The following is a 15,717-nucleotide window of genomic DNA, read 5'->3' as shown; positions in this document are numbered from 1 at the left end:
ACTACTGGTTTCAGCCAGGTTTTAAACCCTGGTCTCCGATGTCAGAGACGGAGCCCTTAACCAGTACAATATCCAGCCACTGTATGGAATATTCCTTTATATAAATATATAGTTAAAATGCTCGGATGCATACATGATAAAAACACTGTTCATTTCCCTACAGCCTGGAGAAGCTGTTAGTCTGCACAATTTCTATGCTTGATAAAGGAAGGTGCACAGAAGGAGAAGTAGGCCGCGACTGAGACAGAGTCCTGTCATTTTAAGTCTGGCCCATGGAATGCAAGCAGCCTACTCTTTCTTGGCTGTTATGGTGGCATGTTCGACTTCTGCCAGCTTTTTAACTGGGGACTGGTGCTAATTTCAGGGCTAATTCCAAGCTGTTCCACTTCAGTGCCTATAGCAGGTGGCTGAGTCCGATGGAGCAGAGAGAAGAGGAGGGGGCTGGGAGAGAGGGAGAGAAAATTACCCTGCTCGGAAAGGAATTCTCTGATTCAATTGACTGATTATTCTGTCAGATAATATGGGTAGTGAGGACAGGGAACGCAGCCCGCACCAGGGAGACACAGAAACATGGAATGGACTTACTGCAACAGTCCAAGTACAAATAAGCAGACACTTATTTTTGGTGCCATAAGCACTTGCTCATAGGCAGGTCAATCATTCATATTAGGAGGACATATGTCCTGCTACATAGGAATGCTTGTATATCACAGTACCTTCCAGATTTTAACCCAGGTCCAGACTGGATTATCAGAATAACAATACAAGTATTTATGCATTGAATAAGCGTACGGTTTGTTCATACTGAGTGCTACTGAACATATAATGTATGTCTTGCAATACTCCACAAAGCATACTCACACAATATAGTAATAACAATAATAATAATAATAATAGTGCATAAATGGTTATACTGTTACACCATGTGCTGAAATAAATATGCTACAGATGAAGTCCATGCAACATTTCTGGTGCCTTGCTTAATAATCAAACGGACATTTCAAAATGATACTTAGCAGTGGGTGCAAATCACTTTATGCTGTCCCATAAGTATCCTATATTACATTTCATATTAGAAAAATAATTTCAGACTGTTTTAAAGCGGTATTAAATTTGTATTGTCTACATTATTAGTTAAGATAACTGCTGGGACACTTAGGGGGACACAGGGTGGAAACTTTAAATGTTGTCTATTTTCTTTCCAAGACAGTGACCAACTATGACCTTGAGCTTTGCAGACATTGCAAACATTTCAGCAGGGACGAAAGGCTGTGTACAACCTTACATTAGTAAAAAAAAAAAAAAAAAAAAAAAAGGTAGTTTATGGAAAAACTTAAGACAATGAGTTTTGCAGGTACACACCTACTTCCTCGGGTCAATGTTATTGTCTGGAGATACAGCATGCACAGCAAGGCCCCCAGTAGACGTTTGATGTGTGCCCCTAGCCATGCATGCTATCACCCCATACACATTAGCCTGAGGAAGCTGGAGTGTACAGACGAAATGCGTCATGTTAAATGTTTCTATAAACTACCCATTTTGTGTAATTTATGGTTGTGTGTCATTGAGGCAAACTACTCTTTCCATTTTAAACAGATTTAGATTCTCTATTCTTTTGGGTTCCCTCCTCCCTCCCATTCATTTTCTTGTCCCTCATTTGGTGGATCATTGCGATAATTGCTTGGTTATCCCTGATTGCTTATTTAACAAAGATAGGACCACACTTACTCACAAAGGTTCCCACATACCCGTGTGAAGGCTTGCTTTCTTTATAAGTAGTTTTCTGTAGTTGCTGAACTTGCAGCCCAGGTTTATGAGTACTTCTCGTTTCATTTTGTTTTGCATCTTACCTTCTAATAACATATACCATACAGGGCTCTCAGTTTTTTTTCTGTGATTTTATCTCTTTTCTGGAAGGCGGGCCTATATGCGTTCTGAAATGCACTGGATGCAAGCACTGTTAGCCAGCTGTCCTGCGCAGCCAATAACACGCAAAGGTGTATACTAAACCATTTGTATCAGTTCATTCCTCAGTTGTTTTATATTGCCTGCGGCTTGTAAATGGTTAATTCTGGCACATCCAGTTGAGCTTTGTGAAGAGTAATGATAGTGCTCAAAGTGCAGGAGCCCAAGGCAACCAATCAGATTCCTGCTTCACTTTGAGAACAATGACAAATGATTGCGTACTGGTTTTTAACAGTTGCTTTTTTACATAATCACTATAGTGGGGACAGTGATAGAAGGCTTTTCATAGCCCTTTATATATTATAAAACATTGTGCACCAGTGCACATGCAGCACAATCCATCCTCACAACCCAAAACATACCTACATATTTTGAGGAGCCTGATCAAATCAGACAGATAATTACATGCATGGAGACTTACAAAACAACCAAATCAGAAATGATCAAATTGTTCTAAACCATTACATGCATCAAGGACACAAGGCAATCTGTTTAGTCTGCCTTTGTGTCAGATAATAGCAAAAGGTTTGGTACATACGTACACATATAGATAGAGTGTCATTTAGATGAGCAAGAGAGCAAATGCCTTCACATCACACTGGTGTGCACAGTCAGATGTATGTACACAGCAGCTATATATCCTGGATTTGTGTGTGCTATTTAAAGGGTTTGTGGTTACATTTCAGGGGGGTTTATTGCTAGAGAGGCTGGAGTTAGTTGTTGGGAAGGGAGTATTGTTCAAATACAAGGACAAAAGTGAACAATGGCGGGTACTCTACTTGACCCAAAATCATTTCCAAGAATGTTCAACTCCAGTCCTCACGGGCCATATCCATGCTAGTGTTTAGGGTAGACTGAGAAATAAGAAATGTGTTCTACTTTATAAACCACACCTTTCCTGATTCATTCCCATCAATTCATTTAAAGAGAAACCGTGACCAAGGATTGAACTTCATCCCAATCTGATAACCCCTTTCCCATGAGAAATCTTTTCCTTTTCTCAAACGGATCATCAGGGGGCTCTGTATGGCTGATATTGTGGTGAAACCCCTCCCACATGTGATGACAGGACCATGGTGTTGACATCACACTGTGGGAGCCTTGTTGCATTGTTGGAAATAACAGCTGTTTCCAACTGCCAAAAAAGCAAGCAGCAGCTACTTCCGCTGACATCACCTGCCAGCAGTAAAAATGTCACCATATGATAAATCTCAGAATGTAAATCAGGGAGAGGAAAGAGTGTACAAAAGGCAAACACTGACTAAATCATTTTTACATAATTATTGTAAAAATGAAGCACTTTTGTTCATTATGTTATTTTCACTGGAGTACCTCTTTAAGCAGTGTAAAAAATATGAGAGGACCTCAGCCCTTGAGGACTGTAGTTGGATATCCCTGTAACCAAAGTTTGACACATACACCCATCATGAGGCTTGGGATCAGCTGGGGAGACCACAATCAGGACTAGTGTACACCGAGATGTTGGGTCACATGACTTGCAGATATATGTAAAAAGAAGAACTGAGAGCCAAATATAGTGTAGTAGGTTATGACAATGGGTTTATATAGAGAAGAGTACAGTGATATACTCACAAACCAGGGTTACCTCCAGGCAACCACTGTATAGGCAGGTGAGGAGTTTAGCCTGTCCTCACTCAGGAATAAGAAGTCGCTCTCTGTAGATAGGAAGAATATGGGGTATCCCCCTCCACCAAGGGTGGATATTAAGTATAACGTAACAAGAACAGAGGCGCCAAAAGAGTAAAAACAGTAATTAAAAAGGTTTAAAAATGCTTAGGAGGCAACGCGTCTCGCAGGTAGAACCCGCTTCCTCAGGCAATAATAAAAACAATTGTGCCTCTTGTCCCCAGTCGTATGTACTCCGTTTATTATTGCCTGAGGAAGCGGGTTCTACCTGCGAAACGCATTGCAACTACCCCCCGGAGTGTACCAATAAATTTATTTATTTATGAATACACAGCTTGTTGTGTCTGCTTGCAGGAGGTAAGTCCACCACTGCCTCCTAAGCATTTTTAAACCTTTTAATTACTGTTTTTACTCTTTTGGCGCCTCTGTTCTCGTTACGTTATGACTTGCAGATGTCTTTGAGCACCATCCCATGTTTGTCTACCATTATGCCGCTTATTGAGCATAAATTCATGATCGGGAACACATCCAAAATGTTACAATTTTTATAACAACAAGAGAAATGGTATGGGCTCATGTCAAGATGAAGGTACTTAGAAATCAAAGTGTCTAAATCGATAGGCTGACTGAGTGAGGCACAACAATTAATCGAACCACCTACATTAAATGCAGACTGTAAAAATGTGAGGCGCCAATAATACCACCCCTACCTCCATGCTTACCAAAGAGCATCACTGGAGGGTCAGAGAAGCTGCCATGCTTGCCAACTGGGGGCAGCAGCAGACCTTAAAGGGATACTGTAGGGGGGTCGGGGGAAAATGAGTTGAAGTTACCTGGGGCTTCTAATGGTCCCCCACAGACATCCTGTGCCCACGGAGCCACTCACCGATGCTTCGGCCCCGCCTCTGGTTCACTATTGGAATTTCAAACTTTAAAGTCTGAAAACCACTGCGCCTGCGTTGCCGTGTCCTCGCTTCCCCTGATGTCACCAGGAGCGCACGGCGCAGGCACAGACCATACTGGGATTGCACAGTACGCTCCTGGTGCCATCAGCAGGAGCGAGGACACGGCAACGCAGGCGCAGTGGTTTTCAGACTTTAAAATCTGAAATTCCAGAAGTGAACCGGAGGCGGGGCCGGAGCATTGGGGAGTGGATGCGTGGGCACAGGATGTCTGTGGGGGACCATTAGAAGCCCCAGGTAACTTCAACTCATTTTCCCCCGACCCCCCTACAGTATCCCTTTAAAGCAATTCTGTAACTAAAAAAAACAAAAACTCAGATACTTACCTATGGAGTAGAAAGGCTCTGGATCCTATTGAGCCTTTGCTGTCCCCTGGTGACGTTATATCACCTCACTGAGCCCTCGGAAGGTTTCTGGAGCACTTGTGTCCCCAAGTGCTCCCAAAGAGAGGAGGCTCCATACTAAGCATACGTGAGCACTGGAATGAGGGAATGAGAGGTGGCCGTGAAGGCTCAATAGGATACAGAACCTTCCCTCTCCTTAGGTAAGTATCAGACTTCTTTTTATCACTTCAGTTTTACTTTAATATGGAATTGTACAGAAAGTTGTATTTTGGACAAGCCGTTTTTCCTTTATCAGCACTCTGGGGGATTTAGAAGGATTTAAAGATCGCATGCAAGCATATTAGTTTGATTGTTTACATTGTTATATTTGTGGCAACCACAAGACAGTGCTGAAGAGCATCTTGCGGTACCCCATAGCCATTGATCTTGTTTCAGTTTACAGCAGTAAGATCAATCAAACATGTAGACTGATTGCTTCACTTTACACGTTGCTCTCTGCTTTTTAATTAGATTATTAACACGTGGAGCAGCGGGCAGACACTGCACAGCAATATGTATATACAACTTTTGGGCAAGATTTGTGTTTTTGCATTAAATACCGCAATGCGTTCGATGCAAAAATATACTTGTGGTGTGGCTGAACCATTCCAGAGCTCAGCGGATGCCTGTGTTCATTCTACACTTTGAACATACAGGGTATAGTGATCCACTCTGTGTTTGTGTGTATGCAGACGATTTAATGCCAGGGTCAGTCTCTCATCTCACACACTTCCCTCAGGATAGAGTTATTCTCTGCTGGCCTTTTCCACCCTCGCCCCGCAGCCAACACATCTGAAAATACATATGCATAAGAGTTATTTGCATATGCTAATCTGTGCACGGCTCAGTGTATTTGCATAGGTGTGAGTTCCCGGCAGTGATATGGGCTAGGAGGGGGTGCATTGCAAGGTGCTGGCTGAGTCCCTCAGTCTGTTGTGGTCAGAATGCTCCAACTGCATTATCCATTATCCATCTACACTGCAGTGCTTCTTTGTAATAACACAGTGTAGTGAATTTTCCAATCCATTATTGCTTGTGTGTTTAGAAATTCATTTTCTTTTTGATTAGCATAGATAATGTTGAAGGATTGGAACGGTTACCGTACTGCAATTTTAGTGAAAATGTCTCTGTCCTTGCTCAGGCTTTGATGCCTGCTATTCTTTTTATTGTTTAACAATCCATTCAAAGTAGTTAAATTGTCCACAGATTAGATGCATGTACCTTGATTCTGCAATTCTACCTGATTGATTACCAATTGGTAACATTGGGAAATCGATGAGAATGACCGACTTTCAAAAGTTTGTAGGTTGGCCAGATTGATTACTAATCAGGAAATCGATCAGAATGACTGGCTGCTAAAAGGTTGGCCAGGGATCTGCTTGTGTGTATAGGGTCTCAGTCAGCCATACTGTACCAAGCACTAGAAAGCCTGTGTAATGCATTAAGTTATCCCTCATGAGCAGTGCTGGAAGTCTATTCATGATGCTTGTAGTGTCCTAATGGGAAAACGGGGTGGGGCAGAAGCAAGAGGCAGAGCCCCTGCAGTCTAGTTGCTGAGGAGAACTAATTAGACAGGTTGTTCTGGCTAAACTAGAACAGGAACACAGAGCACTGGATTTCTTCAGCAACTACATGTGGAAAAAGACTTTTCATTGTGTACTGTGCAAGCGTTAAGTTATGCTTTAAATTGAAGGTCTTTTTCCTATTTATCAACAGTATTTATTTTTTATTGGGGGGAGGGGGAGGGGGAGTTGCTTAGTGGTTTCTGAACAGCTTTCAGAAAGTGCAACCCATACAGTCCATAGACTTTATGCTTGCACTCAATGTTGGACGGTAAAGCATGCCGTGTGTTGTGCCGGAGCTTGTCGCACTGCAGCCAAAGTACACCATTGTGGAAGCGCCAGTGAAATAGAATTGCGTTGCAATGCAATTACATTGTTTGTTGCGAACGCAATGTTAAAGGACCCTTAGTGCTAATGCAATGTATAAATGTTATGTTTTGAATCATAATGTACTTTCCTGCACTGTTCATTTTAGCTGTTTTAAGATAGAGGACCGTCACTTCTCATGATTAGCCTCTATTCTGTGTTTTTCTGAAGTGCTGATAACGATCCTCACAGGGTGTGCAGAGTGACAATTTACAACAAGCAAGAAAGGGTGGATCACTTTACATTTGCCAAACAGAGATTAGCACACAATGGGCTTGATTCACTTACCGGCGCTGTGGTGGTGGTGGTGTTGCCGCCCCCCCCCCCTCCCCGCATACATTACCTGCTCCGCCGGCGCGACTCCAAAGGTCTCCACTGTCTTCTTCTTCGCTCTGGTCTGGTCTCCGGGTCATGCTTCACTTCTTCCTGTCTGGGGGAAGTTTAAACAGTAGAGCGCCCTCTACTGTGTAAACTTCCTGTCCCGGCAGGAAGTTCAGTGAAGCATGGCGGAGACCAGACCAGAGCGGAGAAGACAGCGGAGACCTGGGGAGTCGCGCCGGCGGAGCAGGTAATGTATTGTAGCTGTATTGCGTCGGTCATCGGGCACTCGAACGCCGCTAGCGACGCGCTCACTACCCGCCGGCGATCGACGGTAATTTCCCGCATGGAGCGATCGACGGGATCGATCTATTTTGGGACGAAATAGATTGAAATTTAGCATGTAGCGTGAACGATGTGACAGCTGATTCGATCCCAGTGATCGAATCTGCTGTCGATCGGCGGGGAATCGGCCTAGTGTATGGCCAGCTTAAGACTTAGTGTGCGCAAACCACGGCGTTAGGTGGTTTGCGCCCACACATTGGATACAGCCCCGCTCACTGCCCGTGCAGCGCGGGTGTGCCCATATTAGTGTGCGGTGTGACGATATCGTCGCACCCGCTGCCCCTTGATAACGGCGCATCGGGTGCCCCTGAAACGCTGCTTCGGGGGCACCCGATGCGCCATTATCGTCGCACCAGGTGCGATGTTTAAGGGGCAGCGGGTGTGACGGTATCGTTGCACCACCCACTAATATAGGCGCTCTCGCGCTGCGCACAAAGTGAGCAGGGCTGCACGCAAAGTAGCTTTGCGCGCACTAGGGACAAAAACCGGCTTTTCACACCGGTGCTAACACTTAGCGGCGGTTAGTGAATCAAGCCCCATATGCCTTGCTACCATCAGTATAAGCATTGTAATTAATCGTACATATGAAGGATGACATGACAAAATTTGAAAATGAGGCTAAAATCAGTAATGCAAAAATGTTGCACTATTGACCATGGCCCCTTTTTAAGACATTCTAAGTACACTACAGTAAAAGTACCTGTACACTAAAACATTGATGAAAGATTTGTGCCCAAACAGATGGCAGTCAGTGAAAATCTTGCAGTGGGAGATGTCTACTCTGAAAAGCTATTGATGTAAGAATGGATCTGGCTAGTAATGGAGAGGCTGTCCTCCGTGTCTCACTTTCCTCTCAATATATTCCACAGCCAGTAATAAGGATTATTTAGGGTTTAGGCCGGATACAGGAGCAGAATACATTACAATAGTGTGCACACTGGGGATTAATATGAGAAGACTCCAGGCTGCTTTTGATGACTTTGCACTCATAATGCCGGAGAAATTCTTTGAAACACAGAAGACATGGGGATTATGAGGGCATTGAGGCATTACAACAGGAGCTGCAACCCGACAACTGACACTACAAGCCCCAGAATGCATCAGTGCACTCATTGCTAGAGCCATTAGCAGTGCTGAAAGTGCATGATGCCCAATTATATTTATTTGTCAGTACATCATTAACTGAATTGCATTCTGAAGCTTTTTTGCAGAAGTTACCTACAGATGAACACTTATGAGAAAGATTTTGTTGCTTATATAAGAATCTTAGTTTTATAGAGCTGATATCAGACCTTTCTGTAATGCAATGACGTATAGCCGGTAGAGAGGTTTTATGTAGTTAAAGTGGACCTGAACTCAGAACTTCCTTTCTGCTCTAAAAGATATGCAACTGCATAATAACCTTCAAAGAAAAACATGTCTTTGTTACAGCTAATACAAATCCTGCAATACATCTGCATTGTGTCTACTTCCTGCTTTCATGGAAGCAGATTTATTGTTAACATCCTGTGTTTACCAGTTAGCTGCCCTGCTATGGCAGAGGAGAGATCAAATTACAGCTTGCGCTTAGCCACACATGAGGGGGACTAAAGGTGGCCACACACCATACAATTTTTAAATATCTGTTCAATTTAATAATTGAAATCAAATTTTCTGACTGATTGTAACATTTCAAAAATATGACCAATGTACCACACACCTATGTTCAATTTTTCCCCAATTATGATGAATATGATTGGAAACTCTGAGAAAATTGCTAGGGTGTGTATAATAATAAATTGACGATCTAACACACACCATACAATCTTTAGAAAAATTGAAGAAAAATTTCCAGCATTCCAGATCAATAAAAATCGAAAAAAACGGGAAATCTGATCGAATTTTTCAGTCAAATGAAAAAAAAGCTTTTGATTTTTTCAGGAGACGCGATCATATTTATCGAAATGCTATAAAATCTGATCATTTTATTGTATCGTGTGTGGCCACCTTCAGACAGGCTAAACTCTATAAATACATACAGGATGCATTTCTCTATGCTTTCCTTTGTCCTGTGCAAGAGTTAGGCTACTTTCCAACCAGGATGTTGCGTTTAGGGCACGTTATAGGGTGCATAACGTGCCCCTAACGCAACGCCTGGTGGTGTTGGAGCAGGACGCTACCAAGAGCCACGTTAAAAGCAGCTCTTGGTGCACCTGCTCTGTCGGATGCGCTGCGGAGACCACAGCCAATCAGCGGCCGCTCCTGGAAGTAAACACTGCAGGTGCAGTGAATAATAAGTAGCCATGTGCCTGGCTACGTAGCGGCCTCTCCCCGCCTCCTCTCCGCCCACAAAATAAAAAAAACACCCATACTGAGCATGTGCAAACAGTCTAACGCGGCTTAACCTCTCGAGGACTGCTGTGTTAAACCCCCCAAAAGACCAGGCACATTTTCATTAAATTGGCCACTGCAGCTTTAAGGCCAAGCTGCAGGGCCGCACAACACAGCACACAAGTGATTCCTCCCCCCTTTTCTCCCCACCAACAGAGCTCTCTGTTGGTGGGGTCTGATCGCCCCCCAGTATTTGTTTGTTTATTTGTATGTGTTTATTTTTGTTTTTAATAAAAAGTGTGTGCTTTTTTTCTCTCTTGTAAACCCCCCTCCCTCCCTCCCCCCGCCGGCCAATCCCTGTGATCAGCTGTCATAGGCTTCAGCCTATGACAGCCGATCACCTCCGTGGCTCAGGAGGGGACAGCCGTGTCACACGGCTGTCCCCAGTACAGCACTGCTGCTGATCGCAGCGCTGTAGGGGTAATTAGACGGCGATTACGCCGTCTACCAGTCTCCCGAGCGGCAATAGCCGCTCGGAGGCTGAAGAGGGGGCGGAGCTCCGCCCTCCGAGAATTAGATGCGCCCATTCAAAACAGAGCCCCAGGACTTTACGCTAATTGGCGTTAGGCGGTCCTGGGGCTGCCGCCGCAGCCACTCCCATCGGCGTGACGCGGCCGGCAAAAGGTTAAGCCGCTAGAACGCACAATATGCTGCACTTCAAACGAACGTGCAGCGTTACTGTGTAACGCAACGTGGGCACTGTGAACAGCCCATTGATTTTTCATTGCTGCACTAACGTGCACCTATAACGTCTCACTGTTAAAGCAGCCTAAAGGTCCACTTTAATGGAGAACTCCTACAATTTTGTTGGGATGTTGCGTTGAATAAGAATAAAATGTGTTAGGGCTACTTTTACACTATATCCATTACCATGTGAATTTAGACAAATTGGCTCTCAACGCGCCGATGATAGAAAGTCACATCGCACATTTTTAATGCAACGCAACACAAACAGTGCAACATAAAGTCCATAGAATTAGGGCTCATTCACAATGAGTGAGTTGCAGAGAGTTTTGACTCCCTGCACATAGTGTGCATACATGATAACATGGAAGTCCATAGACTGTCATTTTATCATTCACACTACAACATTGAGTTGCTGTGCAAATGCATTTCAACTTTTCATAGTTACATAGTTACATAGGAGTGAAAAACTCATTGGGAGTGAAAAACTCATAGAAATGCACAACAACTCACAAACCAATTCATGAGTTTTTATTCATGCATTGTAATGCATTTCAGTTTACTAACTAGTGTGAATGATTACATGTGTCGCCCAGTAACAAACTGCATGCAGTGCGTAGTCCTGACGGTCGGAATGTGTCACACCGCAAGCATGCAGGTGTTTAATTATTTTACTTATTTTTGGGGCCCTCTTTTAATCTATTTTCCAATATTTTTACAGTTGTTGGGAGGATTGATATTTTGGTCACTGTAAGAACCTATACGTTGGTTGCTATTGGCAACAGCACACCACACCTTTTACTCCGGCACCAGCAACTCATTAGAGCTGCAACTCACAGCGACAGCATAGAGGAGATAGAGCGGAGACAGCCACCTTCACCTTTAAGGGGTTTATTCAGCAATCAGGCATCTTTTGTTACATGTTGATTTCTTCAGAGTATAAACAGTCTTTCCTGTGTCCTATGTACTTCATATATATTTACAGCATACAGACATGAAGCTATTATTCTAAATAGGAAGCGTAAAAAGCAGGATAGCATGCAGAAGACGAAGTAAAGCAGCTCTGCCCTCCGGTCTCCCTCTTTTATATGAGCATCAAAGAGTTAAACTCTGACATCACCCGAGCCATACCCCCAAGCCTACAATTGGCGGGCATGGGCATGTGACCCACATCATCATCTAATATACCAGTGCTTTATGACCTAGTTGCAAGGAATGCAATGTTTTCCAAATAGCGGCTTTGTTTACCGTTTCATCGTCTAACTGTGGGTACAGTTAGACCTGAAAACATATTATGTGTCCATCTAGAGGAACATGTTTCTTGTAAATGACTGCATAATTTCTCTCCGATAAACTATGCTTAAAGAGACCCTGCATCTCAAGTCTTTACTAGACTTTAGTACCTGAGGCCTAGAATTCAAGTATACTTACATTCTAACAGTCACAGCATAACTGTATCTACTTGTTTCTTTTTTGAGTGGGACTGAGTCCTGAGAAGGTTCCACTGAACCAAGTGGAGACAGGTGTTCTCCACATGCTGATGCTTGCTTACAAGCCAATCCGGGTTTTTATGTTATCCCTTCTTTTTGATATTACTTGCATCCAATCCTTGCACTTTATATACTACAATATATTGAGCTCTTAGCGTCCCAGTGTTTTTTTTTTCCTGGAAGGTTCTTTGGAACACCCAGTTGTTCTCAGAAGTTCCTGTTTACTCATTTCTCCCCTCCCCCACAGGACAGAATGGGCTGGTCTACTAGGAACCCAGCGAGTTGTCTGTACAGTGCCTGTGCCAAAACTGTTGCTCGAGAGCGTAACAAATTTGTGTTGTGGTAGAGAATTCTCTAAAGTCTGTATGAAACATATCTTATGATAATAATCTCATTCATAAAACTGAAGAATGGCTTGGTTCTTTCTGTGAAAACTTTCTTATTACTGCTAACAAGGGTTTTAACCAATCATCCTCTGCAAGTCAGTGCATGTTAACAAACTCTATGTTGGATAATGTTTACGGAAGCAGGGACTGCTGATTTTAGCAGTCTTTCAAAAAAGAATAAAAGATGTTCATAATTCTGACTTGTATGGAAATGGTATGCAAATAAGCTTCGAATTGGCCCAATCAGAAGCACTTCCTGTGCATTGTGATTGGCCTATTTCCAAGCTGCACACAATTTGCATTAAAAAGGCATCCAACCAGGAATAGTTAGCATCTTATTGACCATCTCTAATTAGAAGTAGGGGGAGACTGGTATTCATATATCATTTACAATAACTTCTATAACTAGGTGGATACATTTATTAAACAGATGCTTGTATTCTCATTTAATTATAGTACAAGCTCACCTCACCCGTACTTCCTAATAGTCCTTTATTTTATGGGACTGTCTTGCATCCTGATAAGTGAGTGTGAATTCAATGCATGTAAAAGCATCCATGACTCAGTAACCTCCAGTGAGGACGCATGCATAGATACAGCCTGGACAGGATTTATGGCATGTTTATGTGGCTTTTAACGGGATTCTCCATTAGGATGCAGATTTATTTTGTTTCTAGCTAAATATTTTCTTGAAACCAGCGTAGATTGCCTCAGGGGAATAATGTCCGTCTGTGTCCTTTACCGCACCACTCTGTGGTTTGCTGCCTCAGCTGCATAGAGGGTCAACCACAAAGCAGTAAAGACAAGAGGAGCTGTAATGACTGACACAGGAGTCATTTGAGACATGACATGTGCCTGTCTCCACAGTCCACTCAAATGGAAGCAGCAGAAATGTGAAGAAAGTGAAGGAATAAGATGACTGCTTTGTTTGATCTGTTCGCTGTGAGGACTGGTGAAAACAACTCAACCCCCCACCCCCCAACCCCTCCCCCCTCTACAGTATAAGAAGTCTTCCTATTCCTTTTGCACATCCTTCCACTTGGGCAGCAGCTCTTTTGGGTCATTCACTCATTTTGGGTTCACCTGAGTGCCGCTGTCCCTTATCATCCAATGGACAGGATCACTCCCAGCACTCCCCAGGAGCCTGTCATCATAACTCCTCCCCCTCCTCTGGCCTTCAGACTTCCCCTTCCGACTCCATGCATCCATGTGCTGGGGCTGAATGGCACCATGTTGACACCTCCCTTCCTAGATGGGAATGAGAGGGATGGTGGAAGGAGGGAGACCGACCAGCAGTACAGTGCTTGTTAGATCAGAATCAATTTTATTTGGCCAGATAAGTTTGCACTTAAAAGGAATATGACTAGGTAGTTGCGTAACAGACACTGACAAAAACAATACAAGCACACAGTCATTCATATTATGGTATTTAAATATTTTGTCACCACAGATGTCAGTTATATTTTTGTGCTAGATACCTGCAGTATTAGAGGTGGGGCAGCATTTATATCCTCCCTTAAGGGGAATGAATGGGGAGGGGAAGAGGAGTGAGTGGGAGGGTGATAGGAGGGAACATTGCAGCAAGCCTGCCTCTTCCTGTCTGCAAGTTTCACTTTAGCCAGGAGTGATTACAGGGACCTGTGGGAAGGAGGAGGGAAACTGACATCACACAGAGATATGTGGATCCAGCATAAACATACCTTTGTGCTTACCTTAAGTGGCTTTGCTTCGGGTCAGGTATACATTAAGGTTGCCCTAGATTTTTCCTAGATTGTCCTAGAAGTTCTAGCTTTGGATGATTCATATGACTGCAGTAGTACTATCACTAAAAGGGCGATTCACCATATAGGTACAAGGTGCAAATGGCAAACGTACAAAGCAGAGAGAATCCACACGCACGCATGGAGTGCTGTATGATATCTTTATGGGGATTCACTTACTGGATTGTGGATATCAGCAATGGGACAGGGCATGCCAGCAAATGAATTGCTGCACCCGTGCTTGTACTGCGTGCCACAATGTATTTAATGTATTATGAACATTTCTGTCAAAGGAAAATGTTTATAACACAGCCCAGCTACATGATTTTTTTTAAAGGAAAACAAATGTTCTACTTTTTCATTTAGTTTTAAACGAAAGAAATGAAAAAAGAGCCCGAGAGTACCCCCCCCCCCAAATCAGCTGCATTAACCCCTGGTCCCTAAACCTCCATTAATCCCTCATCCCCTATGCATATGAGTGTGGACCAATAGCAGTGCTAGTCCATAAATATTAAGCCTAACAAGCCTATAAGAAATAGCAAGTTCACAAATGTAATTACTATGGATGCTGGTTCATTTTACCATGTACATGTATTTGGGCTGTGTGTGTGTAAAAGTCTTCGAAAGATCTCTGTTAGTTTGTGTTTGGCTGGATGTAGGCTAACGCTCAGTGTATGGATGCTTTTGTTACTAAAAACAGGGGACAGTCTAGCACTGATTAGTGTTCAGACATGCTGCTCGGCTAACTGCTGGAAGTCAGGTGATGAGGAGATGATCAGGAAGTGTAGCAGGAAGTGTCCCACTCTGGGAAATACAAAAACAAGACAAAATGTCTAACATTAGATAGGGCAATGGCAATGGGGCACACCTGTGCTCTGGCTAGATTTTCACTAATGATAATAAAGAAGGATTGTGGGCTGACTAAAATCTAGGATGTGTACACTGATTCATTTTTCTTGGTGGTGTCCAATGTAACAGGCATTCATTTCCATGTTTAGATAACTGACGGTTTTTCACACTCTTGAAGCCAGTATATGCAAGTTAGAACAGACAAGGCTAGATGAAGGTCATCAGGCCACTTGTACTTAAAGTCAACCCCAAGTTGTGTTTTTGCATATGAGAATCGTATTGTTCAGTCATAGCTGGTATATTTATTAGCGATTAAGGACAGAAGGAGGTGGGTGAATTCATAGGGTTTTAAGCTGCATATTGCCTCTCCTGCCATATGTATGTAATTTGTTTTTCTCTCATGGCAGGGGAGCCTCCAGGCCTATCAGCGCATGTCCAGTCCCCTGTCCTCCAGACCTCAACCTAAGGTACCTCATCATTATTCATTGTCGGGAAGGGGAAACGTTTAAGCTTGATGCACCTACTTGTATATCCAGACTACATTAACAAAAAGACAGACACTTGATTTAGACAATTTTCACAAAGGTGCTGATACACTATTGTTCTACAGCTTAAGTTATATAAAACTAT

The 15,717-nt window shown here is 43.2% G+C and overlaps 1 protein-coding gene across 4 annotated transcripts in view; it reads left to right on the top strand.

The window, feature by feature from the left end:
* Window positions 1–15,717, top strand: part of NPAS3 (neuronal PAS domain protein 3) — a 634,738-nt gene that overhangs the window by 196,755 nt on the left and 422,266 nt on the right. For 3 of the 4 annotated variants that reach the window (XM_068253452.1, XM_068253454.1, XM_068253451.1), the window contains exon 2: window positions 15,495–15,554. The exons of the other annotated variant lie outside the window; for it this stretch is intronic. In XM_068253452.1, coding sequence (XP_068109553.1) covers window positions 15,495–15,554 — 60 coding nt within the window. The remainder of the gene's footprint in view (window positions 1–15,494; window positions 15,555–15,717) is intronic. 4 annotated transcript variants of the gene reach the window in all.

Source organism: Hyperolius riggenbachi, chromosome 9 (genome assembly GCF_040937935.1).
Source record: "Hyperolius riggenbachi isolate aHypRig1 chromosome 9, aHypRig1.pri, whole genome shotgun sequence".
NCBI lineage: Eukaryota > Metazoa > Chordata > Amphibia > Anura > Hyperoliidae > Hyperolius > Hyperolius riggenbachi.
This window is presented reverse-complemented; position numbering and strand designations above follow the sequence as displayed.